At 45.9% G+C, this 14643-nt stretch overlaps 1 protein-coding gene across 1 annotated transcript in view; it reads right to left on the minus strand.

Moving 5' to 3' along the window:
* The window catches only part of fstl4 (follistatin-like 4), a gene marked incomplete at both ends in the record, with an annotated part of 526243 nt that extends 516198 nt beyond the window's left edge, over positions 1–10045 (minus strand). Inside the window, 1 exon segment of the mRNA XM_083649857.1 lies at positions 9896–10045. Coding sequence (XP_083505983.1) covers positions 9896–10045 — 150 coding nt within the window.
* Positions 10046–14643: the final 4598 nt, after the last annotated feature.

The following is a 14643-nucleotide window of genomic DNA, read 5'->3' on the forward strand; positions in this document are numbered from 1 at the left end:
CTCTGTCTGCCACATCTCCCTGCATGCTATTTAATATTTTCTACTCTGCCTCCCTCTCGTCTTGTCTCTCTTATCGTTTGCTCTTTTTTATATATCCCATTCCATTTCTTCCCAAAGTGATCCATGTTCATAAAACTGATATCAACTTTTGAATTCGAAGAGGATCAGAAACAGAATCACTTCAAGTATGTACAGTACAGTATAGGAACTTGTTTTGGTGCAAGGGCATTTCAGCAACTTAAAGTTGCAATTCAATGAAAAATGACTTGTTGACCTTTTTAGCTAATTATCCTATCATATCGATTACCTTTACAACCAAGATTAGATCTTTTTTATTCTAGTGGTTATTTCATGCCTTACTGGTAGCGTACATACAATTTCCAACTAATGATATCACATATTTTTGAGCAATCCCCCCCTCTGATCAAAACCCTGAAATTTCACAAATATCAAAATGACATGAGTCGACGGTGCATTTTTGTTTTCTTTTCCCAAGACACCCGACGACTGCATTCCACCAATCTGGGCACTAGGGATGGGCAAATAATTTAGAATTTTCGGATAATCGTTTTTTATCATCAAGATCAACTTTTATTATTGAAAGTCGAAAATAATTTATTTATTTATTTATTATTTACCATTTTTATTTTTTACCGGTGCCTGTCTCTTTAAGAGTGACACATTTGTCCAGAGCTGTGCACTGGAGCAGAACACCTCTCTGTGCTCAGCTGACAGTGTCAGCACCCAGTAGCTCTAGAAATGCTAGAAATGTCGTAGAAATGGTCTTAAACTGTCTATATTACAGCAACACTCAGCCATAAGGAAAAGGTTTCAAGGCTTGTTACTGCATGAAGAAAAGCTGATATTCTGTCTACTGTTCCCTGGGCCATCTCGGCGCTACTCAATACGCTAATCATGCTAATGTTAGCGTAGTAGGCTAATGTATGCTCAGGTCTGGCTGCCAAAGTCACCCCCTCTCCCTCGCCATTCATTTTTCCATAGACCTTGCGTAAAATGCTTATAAAAATTGTTTTACTTGGTCAAACCAAGCGATTCAACTATACTTAGAATCAGGGGACACCATGTCAAATTTGACTGACGCTTTTTTTTAAAGGGGTGGGGGAATTTCGACGAAAAGTCGATTTTAGCCCAGTGAATTTCGAATAGTGTTTTTGCTAGAAATGCCCATCCCTACTGGGCACCTAGAGACTATCAGTCTGATGACTAATAAGACTCTGAGATAGATGCCCAATATTTCAGGGTTTCCTGTGTAGAGCGGACGTCTGCTCCAAGACTTACGCTTCCGTCATTGTTTACAGCTTTGTCCACCAGGCTGTCAGGCTGTTAAACTCTCTTCCCTCTCTTCCCTCTGCCCCCAGTCTGGACTGTTAACTTTTCATTGTACAACTCCCCTCTCTTCCCTCTGCCCCCAGTCTGGACTTGAACCCATATGCTCACTCAGCACCAGTCACTTTATGCAAAATTACTATGTCGCTTTGTTCATTTTATTGCACTTTTCTGCCATCACTATTTGCACTGACTTTTATTACAGTGATTACAGTAACCTTATTATGACCCCTACGGTAGTATTCTATTGTATGTTTTTTTTTATCTATTTTATCTTTGTATTTGATGTCATGTGTTGTCTCCTATCTGTATATTGAGTGCACCGTAGATCGTGAGATACGGAATTTCGATGCTCTGTATGTCTTGTACATATGGTAGTGATTGATAATAAAATTGACTTTGACTTTGACTTTGACTAGAGTCCGCCGCGGCCTCATATGCAGATATCTGTTTATCGAGATTAGCTGAAATGGCGTCTGGACCTAAAACACCTACAAAAAGTATGGATCAATCAACTCCAACTGCATTCTGGCATCAATCAGACTGTAAACAATGACCGCGGAAGCAGAAGTTTTGGCACAGACGACCGCTCACCGGAAGCCCCAAAATATCGACTGTTTGTTCCAGTCGTCAGATTGATAGACTCGGGGTTCCAAGATTGGCATTCTACTGGCTGTAATTTATTCATTTTTATGAATCCGCAATTTGTGACGCCTCAAGATAATGCACAAAGCGTTTCACGGTGGATTGCTTCACCAACTGCATCAAGGATGAACAGGCTTTATTGCATTTTCTTCCATGTCTGTTAATATGGTCCAACCTAACTTTTGAACAGTCTTCCCTGCTCCAACACCCTGTCTCAATCAGAAATACGTCAAATTACAGAGTCAAGACGCCATTAGAATGTAATTTCCTTGTGACTCTAAATAGACTGACAGAATTGGCAGGAGTGTGTTTTTTACTCTGATTATCAGTGCATCAAGGTAATAGTTGGCTTCCTCGAGCACTGTGATTATGGTAGGCTAAGGCTACACATCATTCTGCAGAGTATTATGGCTAATACACTGGTTACTGCATGTGCAGTCAGCTAGCTCCCTGCTAACTGCTACAGCTTAGCAACTGATTCACAAATAATGCTTTTCCTGTTTAAAAAAGAAAAAGCACAATGAAACATATTTACCAATTACTTTGAGTAAGTGGAATTATCTTTTATATAATATGTGACCCCCAATGCCATAGCAGTCAGAGGATATTTTCAGACTGTTCAGACTGAAAGGAGATAGTACAACACATTTCAGGGCTGGACATTAACGGATGCCCGGTTGCCCCGGGCAACCAAAAAAATAAATGGCAACCATTTCTTGGCCTTTGGTTGCCATAGTGGCAACCACGTTTTAACATGTAAAAAATAAGCACAGCAGCAAACAGCAAAATATGCACCAAATACATATTTTGTAATACTTGTGAGTGACACGCTGACATTGTTTTGCTGTTACAATCGGAACGATGTTGCTAATTACCGGAACCCAGTAGACACGTGCGGTGTGTTTACTCAGGTCAGACGCTGCGCGTACACCGGCTCAGCTGCAAGCACACGTTTGATTTGGCCAAACAAATTAAGTTGTTTGGCTGTGTGAAAGCCCCAACTAACGTTAACATGGTGTGGTGTCAACATCACAAATGAACGAGCAAGAAAGATGATTCGACTGACAAATAACGAGATGAACCGCTTGCATGAAAAAACAATGGCATTTGAGAAAAAGAGGACAACCGTGTCAGGGGAAACATACCTACTCGTAAACTATGGACTATTTCAGAAGGAACAAACAGCGTGCTCTGAGACAACAGCCGTGGCTCAAAGGTGTGTACTTTCATTTGAGATTGGTGAATGTAGGAAGAAGAAGTAAGACCGCAGACTGTGGGGAATTTCCTGATTACAGCAGTACGCGAGCCCCTTTATAGTTGTGCGTCGCGGCTAACTGCAAAGTATGCATTAGATTTCTAATGTAAGTGGACGAGGCGAAGTGCGTCTGAACTGCACGCGGAAAGTATTCCACGAGAAAACACCCGCGTGTCATACATACGCAGCCCATGAGATCGGGTTGGAGAGAGAGAGAGGGATTGCGGCGGGGACAGAGCGGGTGGGCCAAGGCCGCTTCTGGGCCTTTTGGGGCCCCATGCAAAATCTTAGAGTGGGGGCCCCAAACCACTGTCATCATAGTATCCCTGAATGAACATGAATGAGAGGCATAGGCTACTTCATATCAATAACGCATTTAATTTATAAATTAAGCACATTATGAACAATAACTGTTAAAAAATATATGAAAATGAAAGTTCACAAATATTAGTTAAACAAATGCTTTCAGTGCAAATGCATTATAAAAACAAAAAATAACTAAGATTTGTTTAGAAAACGAAATTACACAAATGTATTATTATTATTATTATTATTATTATTACTACTACTACTACTACACCCGCTACTACACGCACGCACTGAATAGGCCTATTATACTATATACTATAGACTACTATACTTACTTTTCTGTCACATCGTCATTATTAAGCCAGCTTATATATGTATAGTATCTTAATTACTCAAAATATAAGGCGACTAAAAATGGCAACCGTATTTTTATTCGGGCAACCAAAAGCTCCTGCTAGGTTGCCACTCTGGCAACCACTTTTAAAAGTTAACGTCGAGCCCTGCATTTATGATTCACATGTCTGGAGAACAGTTAAAGAAACATGATTGAAGACAGTCTGGTACAGGATACAATGCTCAGTCATAATTGTGATGCCCTACATGGGACAAGCACTGCAAAATGCTATTTGTACATATGAATTACATTGTACTCTCTCTCGTAACGGGACAAGCCCGTCTTTTATTGTCACACGAACACCACAATACATGCATGCGGCCACAACACACTCATGCTGACGGTGGCCGGTGAAAAGTGTCCTCTGCATTTAACCCATCCAGGCATGTCCTTTCCTCCGGGGGGCAGGCCAGGAGCAGTGGTCGCTTTCTCGTACAGCGCCCGGGGACCAACTTCGGATGTTGTCGTCACTGGTCGGATGACGATGACGATCTGATCTTCTGCATGTTTTTAGTGGGGGGGTTATATACAGAGGAACCCCCTGGGGGAGCACGGGGAGAACATGCAAACTCCACACAGAGAGAAAGGCCCTTACGACGAGATACCCCACCTGGGCAGTAGGCACTGAAGATATGGGGGGGAACACAACCACAGCGCTCACAGTGTCCCAGGCGAGAATCGAACTCAGGACCTTCTGACTGTGAGGCGACAGCTCTACCACTGAGCCACCGTGCCCCCGTACTGTCTATCTTTCTGTAATACTCCATCAGTCTGTGGTACTGTTTGGATCAAAACAGTCCTACTAGTTCCAGCAAAGCTCTATTAGCAGGTAATTCGATTGTTGATCTATCATCATCTTGACCTTTTGACCTTTCCCCATGATCTAGTTCTAGGTCAATATCCAGGCGCTGTGTAGCTGATCTAGCCTGGTCTGGTCTTATTGCCCCAGATAGCCTGGTTTGGCTGCATGTTGACATCTGTGTGGTGGTCTTGGAGAACCCCTTCACATGTCGCTGATACACATTGATGGCAATGAGCCAAAGAAGCTTGAAAATGAGTTTTGCAGGTATTTTGAGATTTTGAGTGGTTACTTTCAACTCCGTAGTAATAATTATTTTAATAAAACAAAATGGGAAAGCATTTATTTTTAGGGTTTTGGTGGAATGCCACTGTACAAAATGGAATGTTTAAAGCAATTTTTCTCACGTTTTACTTTTAGACACATAACCGATTAAAATCCTACTACTATAATTGAGAGCCCTATGCATACGTACGTGTCCATTATGTCCGTCCAGAGTTGCAAGGCACACCGTTGCTCCGTTTGCCTCCAAACTGGAGGCGAAAAATGGGGGAAAAAAGAAAGAACGCATAGGGGGCGCTACGGCAATGTTTTAGATTTTAAATGGCCATAAATCGTACACCATTCAACCGTCAAACATGGGGAGTGCGCTAAGGGGGACCTGATGAAGTGCATTGCCATGCGCATAGTCATTATAGCACCACGTAAAAAACGGTTTATCTCGAGAACCGTTCATCCGATCGACTTCAACCTTGGGGAGTGTGCTGCCGGGAAGCCAACGGAGTGCGGTGCCCAATTTCAGACACAATCATAGTCATAGCACCACCTACTGGCAACATAAAAAGCGGTTTATCTTGAGAACCATTCATCCAATCTACTTCAAACTTGGGGAGTGCGCTGCCGCAAACCCGACGGAGGGTGGTGGCCAATTTTGGACATGCACATAGTCATAACACCACCTACTGGCAACACAAAAAGCGGTTTATCTCGAGAACCATTCATCTGATCAACTTCAAACTTGGCAGGTGCACTGATGGGGATGCGACAGAATGCCAAAACCATTCAGTCAGAGGAGCATGACTGACAGCCAGTCATCCAATCATGACAATGCCTTTTCCAGCTTACACTCGCATACTGAATAACTTTACTCAGACACTTGACAACGTTGAACATGTTAATATTTTATATCTAACATTTAAACTGATGAACACAAACAAGTCATCCAATTCATCACGTCTCAAGTCAAGTCAAACCTTGAGTCTTTAACTTCCAAGTCCAAGTCAAGTCTCAAGTAATTTATTTTTGTCAAGTCAAGTCGTAAGTCATCAAAACAGGGACTCAAGTTGGCTCGATTCCAAGTCACCGAGTCTCAAGTCCCCATCTCTGGAAAGAGCTATCTCAGTCATTCAGAAAGTTATATACTGTATACTGTAGGGGAGAGTTTCTAAGTTATGGAAAATCAACAAATCAAAAATGATCACCATGTTTAGGGTTTTTGCAGGCCACCACACACTTTCCATCTGCCCCGCCCCCTAGTGATGTAACTGTACCAAAGCAGCTGCCAACGGCATGTGGAATTTGTCAGCTCGTAATTTACCTCTGCAATTATCCAAGATGGCCTCCACGAAAAGAACACAGGAAGTAGAAGTTGAACGTATTTTATCTAGACTTTTTTAGACTCATTCCCCCGTTTTTTGTTTTCCCAATGTCTAACTAACGCACCTGAAAGGCTCCATTGTTCCATACAGTTTTGTATTATTTGTGGGGGGGGATTTCAGGCACGGGGGGAAAAAGGAAAGGAAAGGAAAACCTGGCGCCACATATTCATTCCCGAAGGCTTTCAGTATGCACACTGCATAATCACGCCATCCAATTCACCTCGGGGTCGACTTTAAACTCTGGCACCAATTGACAGCTTTTTAGCCTCCAATTTTGGCCAGATAGACGGGGGAGGGGGGTGGGGGGTTGCCTGGGAATTTGTTTTTGAGTCAAGGGATTTAAGGGGACAGAACCACCGGGACAAAATGACATTCCGCAGCCGGCTGCCAACCTGGCAGCACAGCCCCAAAGTGAGTCAGACTTAGAACAGACCAGGGGGTGTACATGCTTCATTTCACAAAGAATTGGGCCGACCACAGGGCTATGTGGTAGTGTACGTGTTTGAATGTGTGTGTGTGTGTGTGTGTGTGTGTGTGTGGGTGTGTGCGCGCGTATGTGTGTGCGTGCGTGCATTTGTGTGTGTGTGTGTGTGCGTGTGCAGGTGTGTGTGCGTGTGTGTGTGCGTGCGTGTGTGCACGCCCCCAAATCTCTTGTGTGCCACCATGATAGACGGCTGTGCAGCCAGTCAAGCTATTTCAGAGGCGTGCTCCTGACCAAGTTGAACAAACAGTATCTCACAACTGCTGTACAGTAAATGGAATATATGGGCTCAAAATGGAACTCAGACATGAACACATTATAACATGGAATATGGAGTCAAAGAAAATGCTATATTACTTATATGATCAAGCTGTAAATGAACAGAATGATCAGAAATGCATTAAAAGACCAAATTAAACTGAACGGGGTAAGCTGGGGAAAGCTGCATGCATAGTATGCCTGAATATATTCTTCTTGCTATTTTCTTTCAATAAAGCTGAACATTTCAATATGTTTCAATAATGCTGATACTTCTTCTCTTTCATTTGTTTGAAATCCCTTGGCCAAGGTTTAGATAGAAAAATATACAAGCTTTCTACATACCTCCTATACATTTCTTGAGTTTATTTTCATTTGCTCCCATTCCAGGATCGAGGTTGCACGCAAAGTTATGAAAGATGGAACGTCATTTACATTTTAATAGGCTTGAGCTGCCTTGACCATGTAAAGCTTAAAGGGCAGGTTCATCAAATAAATAACTGGAAGTAAGATATCACTGCTGACAATTAATAAATTAATAAATGTTCAAGTAGTATTGATGAAGAGGAAGAGACATGTTGGATGTTTTGCCTATAAGCATACAGTATTATATGAGTTTATATATAAAAAAAAAAAGGAATTTAGAATTTTAAAATGCCTAAAACTTTAAATAAAAAAATAAAAAAATATGCAAAAAATAAAACAGGTTTAATAACGCCTTCCGGGTATGACTGCATCGGTACGACTAATGCTCAGCATACCTCCTTCACACAGCTTATACCGGTCTATTTATATATAACCTAACCTTATTCATAATAATATAAACACTTCACTCTATTCAGTATATTACCACCAGGCAGCTGTGTGTGTGTGTGTTTGTACATACATGTATATAGGGATCACATTTTGGCTCGCATGCCCAAAGAAGGACGCCCAGGTTGCCAGTTATTCGACTGTGCAATTGACAAAATATACTCTCTCTCATCCATTTTCTCTTGCTGTAAATTCCCTCGTCTCTGCAGAAGTGAATGGGGGGAAAGAGCGAAATAAGGAGATAAAGAGAAAAGATGCCTGCCACCGACTGCGGGGTAACTAGGCAACCCAGTGCCCGTAATCTCTCAACAGCCTCGCAGTCAAAACAGAGGCCCCTCCTCATACAAAAATACAGCCCCTATCACTTTGCTTGGAAACACGGGGTATATGGCTATATTTAAATCTGTCAGATATGGCATTAAATGTATGTATCTTATATTTAAAAATGTGCAATTAATCTCTGAAAGAGTAGGTGAGTTGAGAGAAAGGCGCAGGAAAAAAGGGGCAGTGTGACAGGTTTGCAGATAGACGGAGAGACCTTTAGGGAGGGAATATAGTGATGAGAGCAAAAGATAGCCGAGACGGATGACGGAAAGGTAGGGAGCCCAGAGAAAGGAACAACGAGACAGAAATAGAGACAGAAATAGAGTGCGTGCTGTATGTGTATGTTGGACAATGCGCCTCCGTGTGTGTGTGTGTGTGTGTGTGTGTGTGTGTGTGTGTGTGTGTGTGTGTGTGCGCGTGCGTGTGTGTGTGTGTGTGTGTGTGTGTGTATTGACTGGGAACTGATAATTTTGTCACTGAAATGTCAGATCAATTTTGTGTTTAGGGCTTTGTGTTGAGCTATCAATCAAGCAATCTTATCACTATCTAGACAGCTGTTTTTGACATTAGCTAATGTATCTAGTAAGCTAGTAATTAGTAGTCACATGTCCACATCAACATTGGCTGCTTTGCTAAATCAGCCTGCTATCTCAGCTTTTTAGGTTAATGAGCTGACTTGTAGAGATCAAAGGGGCAAGGGCTGCCTTTACTTTACATAGCCTACATCATAGGTAGGAATGTTAATGATTAACCGTTAGTTGAGTAATTGCCATTAAGACGTTCACCCATTAAAAATGTATTAACTGATTAACCGACAATGTGTTCTGTGCATAATTTATGGAGCGGAGGACACATACGGGTGTAATGTAGGCTATATTATCTTTCATGCCAGCAGAGGGCGTAACTTACTTCAGCCAAACTAGTGGTCACCATCTAATATGGTCTGTACTTACGTTACTGCTGGACCAAGGAAACAGAAAGAAGCGGTCAAAACGTAAGTCCAGTGTGAGAGCATTACACAATAAAAGAGGACATTGGGATGCACGATATGGATTTTTAGAGCCGATACAATAACCGATAAATATATGCTTCTCCTGGCCGATAACCGATACGATAAACCGATAATTATTTCACATTTTTGTATTAAAGGTCCCATACTGTGAAAATCGGTTTTGATTGGGTTTTGAGGTTTGTATAAACTTGGGGGTGTTAACTAACATTTGTAAAAGTATGAAATCACTTACTACAGTCATTCCTCTCCCTCCCCTGCCACAAATTGGGAGCCCCAGGAGAGGGCGAATCAGAGTTCCAGAATTTGCATGGATTTACTACGTCATTTGTCGCCAACCAATAGGTGACGAGCAAAAAATTCACAGGGCCCCTCCAGAGCCCGCCCCCTCACAGCCCCGTCCTCCGCTCCGAGGCGCCGACAGCTGCCTGCAGGAAACCTGTTGTGTTCGCATACAATGGACGTCGGCATGGGAGGCCTGTCTGTCTGTTCTGTTAGCTGCTGTGTTACTGTAGCATGGAAACATGTCCAGAAAACCTATATCTGTGAGTGCGTACATGCATCAGCAGCAACAGTATGGCGCTATGGAAGCTGTATATTTACCATGGAGTGTTGTTCCTGGGAGGAGGTGTGTGTCGTGCTGGTTACATCCATGCTGCTTCTCTTGCTGTTCATGTGCCCTTCAGCCAGCCAGCACCCTGGGGTGCCCAACAGAGCGGCCATAGCCACAGCCCAAACACCCAGGCTGCCCATGAGTGTCTACCTGGATGGAAAGGTACAAAAAACAAAGTTAATGTCATATGGTAAGAGTCATGTTTGACATTAGCACTTGCTAAAGAAAAAGAAAATTAAAAACGATATTCCTTGAGTGCGGTCCCCACCTTTTCATTTATTTGTGACATTTCTATATTGGACTACGCACCTGTCTGAGCGCAGTGGTTACCTTTTCTACTTTCATTTGACATTAGCACTCACCCACCACCTGTCAAATGCAGGTAGAATTCTGTAGTGGCTAATAACACAATCACTCACTAGCCACTTTGGCGGGTGGCAAAATATCCCAAACATACCAGTGAGCGAGCGAGCAACAAATAGAGAGAGAGAGAGAGGAAGTGAGATAGAGTGCTGCCAGGTTCAGACTGCAGAAGCGCAGGGAAGTGCAGCCAGTTTGCTTTCAGCGTCCATGTACCGATTTGACCGTCCAGCCCGGCTGTGCTGCAGCGGGGAGCTCCACTGACTGGAGTGCCAGTTTCTGTGTCTGCCTGGTCTATTGATGTTAAAGGGATAGTTCGGTTTGTTTGAAGTGGGGTCCTATCAGCTAGTTCGATACACTAACTTAATTAGGTACAGTGTTCCGGAGGCTGGGCGCATTGTGGAACGAGACCGCGCACTCAGAGCAGCAGCCAAACCAGCCTTTTCTCTGTAAGTACGGGGGGTCAACAACTAAAACGTAATTTAGCCACCTAAAACAACGCCCACCTAAACAAATCGAAACAACAGTTTCATTTGGCACTGCTTTTTCTCCCAACCGTACAACTACCGTATTCCTCCGCTAAAAGCCTGCACAAAGCCGCAGCACTGGATTACTCCGCAGTTATTTGGGGGTATTTTATTTCTCCCGGTTTGTTAGTGAAGACACAACAAATAGAATACACAAACGAAAATATGAGTGATTTTGATAGCGAGGATGATATGCCATTCACCTTGGTGACAAGCGGATAAAATTATGAACCAGAGAGAATACAGAAGAGGAACTTTTGCAGAGAGTGAACAGGCAGAAAGAGAGATGCGCCTGCTGCCTAAATGCCGGGGTGCCCTGCAGGCCTTTTTCACCATTCCCAGGATAAATTGTGGAAAACGTCCCAGACCAGAGAGGCCAGGTGACTTGTTGTCTCTAAAGTAAGTCAGTGTTTTATCTCTCTTCTAAGCCTTCCTGTTTTGTAAACCGCGGCTCTGTGCTCTGTGCTGGCTTTTAGCGGAGGAATACGGTAGTTGTACGGTTGGGAGAAAAAGCAGTGCCGAATGAAACTGCTGTTTTACTTCGTTTCGAACTCAAGCTCTCTCTAGTGCCTACAACGCTGCTACGCAGCCCTATGGAAGACTGTTATTTTGCTCCAAAATTACTTTTCATTAAAACCGACCACCCACCCGTAGGTGGCGTGGTACCCCCTGGGGCTGACACGGATCCACGTGACTACGTCACGTCCTGTCAGCCCAGGGATAATCACTTTCCGTTTCTTCCACCCGCTGAAGAAGACGTGTTTTAGAAAGCTCCACGGTTAACTATGAGTTAGCTCTCTTACATAGCTTTAGATACTACGCTCGTTCCGTCTGATTTGCCCACCTCAAGAGGTTCGCATGGACGGGATAAAGCAGGCTTCGGGACCCGATCCTGTACCCTTCACCAGCGGCGTCGGAACAAGTCATCTAAAAGCTAAGAGTATCTTCCTTAGTTAACTGTTTATTGCTACCGCCGTGTAGTTCTGCTGCTACCGCCGTGTAGTGGTTATTGCTGCCGTGCAAATAGCTTGTACCACGTAGCACAGGAACAGAGAGGCTAATTAGCCCAGTTGTTACAGATAGCTAGCTTGGCACCCGTGCGGGTAGCTTTCGTGTGCTAGGTACTTTAGGCGCCGGCTTTAGAGCGCGCGCGTTAGATAGTTAGCTAGTTTGCTCAGTGCAGCTAGCTTGGACTACCTTGTAGCACTCCAGCTATCTGGCTGCGTCCCCAGACAGGGTAACGCACCCGGTTATTGTGGCAGATAGCTAACGTGCACACGTGCAGTTAGTGTCTGTGTGCTAAGTACTTCGCGCCTGCTACCTCTGTGTAGGGCGCGCGTTAAGCGAGAGTAGTAGCTAGAAGCTATGCTCTTCAGTTAGCTAGATAGCTAGCTTGCTCCCGTGCAGCCAGTATCTAGCTTTGTGTAGCACTCCAGCTATCTTACCATTGCAGGCTTAGCTTGCACGGTAACCCCGTTATTCCTGTTAGCAGAGAGAGGGGGGAACAGCTAGGTGCTGTATTAGCTGTGAGGCTACGCTGGCCGGTTACGACCAGCACAATTAATTTAATGTGTGCATGCCTAAGGGCAGGAGCACGCCGCACAGGCGTTGCTGGGACCTACATAAATGTAGTGTAGCTTTTACTGGCGTCGGCCCCGAAGGGGGCACTCTGAGATATTAGCTGGGCGATTACGCTAGCTAGGTGAGCTCGCCCCGCACGTTGTGTGGGCCGCTTCTCTCAGTACTTACGCCATCTTAGCCAGCTTGCTTGTCTGCTAAGTGTTGCTTGCCTCGTGCAAATAGCATCTACTACATTGTAACTCCCTCTGAGGAGTTTCTTCTGAGATTGACTAGCTTCGCGGGCCGCTGGCCTCTGCTTGCGGTCATGCTTGCCTCCCCGTGTTACTCAGGGTAGAGACTCGCTGCACCGGCTTGTGCGCAGGCTTGTGTTAGCGCACGCTTGTCTCTCAGTGCTTATGCTAGCTTAGCTAGTGGCTTCCACGCCTGTTCTCTCGGGTTAACAGGTTGTGGGTATTGGTGCCCCCCCTTCGGGATGGGCTATTGCCGCTTACGTTACCATTGCACGCGCACGTTCGCTAGCCTCCGGGTTGCTTACTGTCTAGCCTGTGCTTCTTGCTAGCCTGCTAGCTTGCTTAAGCAGTACTCCCGCTAATAGGGTGCGCCCTGCGGGAGCTTGCTATTAGTGATTAGCTTCCTGCTTCCTCTTGCTACTGAGCAGGGAAAGTCAGGGAGGCTACTTTGGCCGAGTATGAATCGGCACGTTAAGTGAGTGTTCTGCCTTGGGCACGAGCACGCTGCACAGGCGCCTTGAACCCTCGGTCTGGTCCGCAGCTAAGCTCTTGAGAGCTGACCAAGGTCCGCTCTCAAAGGAGTGTGGAAGCTAGCTTGCCTTGCATACGTGCAGATAGCAATATTTAGTACTGTTTAGCACAGAACGATAGTATTTTGCAGATAGCTGGCGTGCACCCGTGCAGTTAGTATCTGTGTGCTAAGTACATTGGGCGCGAGCTACCTCCGCTACAATAGACGTACCGCTCCTTGCTGGCGCTACGCGTCCAGCAGGGCTTACAGCTCGCCACGGTCTGGGCTCAGTGCCAGCCTTTGGCTTGTAGCTCTAAGGACAAGCCCACCGCCCTTGGTGCCCAAGGCCCGGGGTGGTTGGGAGCTCTCCATGGGTCGCACTCCCTTGTTGGGGCGCCCCCTGCAAGTGCAGGGAGCCTGGCAGGGGGCACAGCACACCTTGGTCCATGGCCACGGCCTGGCCTCGGTTGGCAGCGCCCAGGTCAAGCCTACCGGTTGGCTCACCAAGGCTGGGCTTAGTTCCAGCCTGCGGCTTGTAGCTTTAGACCCACCGTCCTCGGTGCCCAAGGCCCGAGTTCGGTCGGGAGCTCGCCCAGGGTCTCATACCCATCATCAAGGCTCGCCTTGGTCCATGGCTACGGCCTGGCCTCGGCTAGAGGCTCCTAGGACAGCCCACCATCAATGGCACCGACGGCTCATTGCTGGTCGGGAGCTCGCCTGGGGGCCGCACTGTCGGACAAGTCCACGTGCGGCCGGTCTCGAGAAAGAACGTTACCTCCACAGTCCCCCCAGCCTGCGAAAGGCGCACGGCAGGGGGGGGGGGTGGTTACTTCGATACAACAGCGCGTCAGTAGGCGGAGCTTGCGTAAGAAGTTCTCCCCCAGCATGCACAGCTTCTACGGAACTGTCCATGCGGCGGGGGGGGGGCGTAGCCTCGCACGTCCCGCCCCCCCATCAGGGCACCGGATCAAAAGGTCCCGGTGCCCAGCAATATGCTCATGATGGGTTCCGCTCCTTTGGCCACAAGAGACCATCTTGTCCAACAGGCTCGATGCCTGGGAGCATCTATGTTCCCCGTCCCCATTACGGCGCACCCTCCAGAGGGGATACGCTCTACAGTTTGCCAGGCCCACACCCACGTTCGACGGGACCCCCGATCTGACCGTGGAGGGGGAGGCCATGGACATACTCCACAAGGAGGTTATTCGTTCCTCGCCAAAGGGGCGATTCTCTCGGTTCCCAAGGCAGATGTGCGCTTGGGTTTTCTACCACAGGTACTTTATCGTGCCCAAGAAGGACGGCTCCATGCGTCCAAAATTGGACCTTCAGCGTCTCAACAAGACGCTGAGGAAGTCCCGTTCCGAATGCTCTCTTCCCCGCCTGTTCAACGAGTTGAGTCAGGGGGATTTCTTACTTCCGGGGATCTGGAAGGTGCGTTCTTCCATGTCCACATGGTCAGGAGACACAGGAAATACCTGAGGTTCTCCTTCCTGGGGAAGGCCTACGAGTTCTGTGTCTTGCCATTCGGC

The sequence above is a fragment of the Poromitra crassiceps genome (assembly GCF_964638095.1).
Source record: "Poromitra crassiceps genome assembly, chromosome: 1".
NCBI lineage: Eukaryota > Metazoa > Chordata > Actinopteri > Beryciformes > Melamphaidae > Poromitra > Poromitra crassiceps.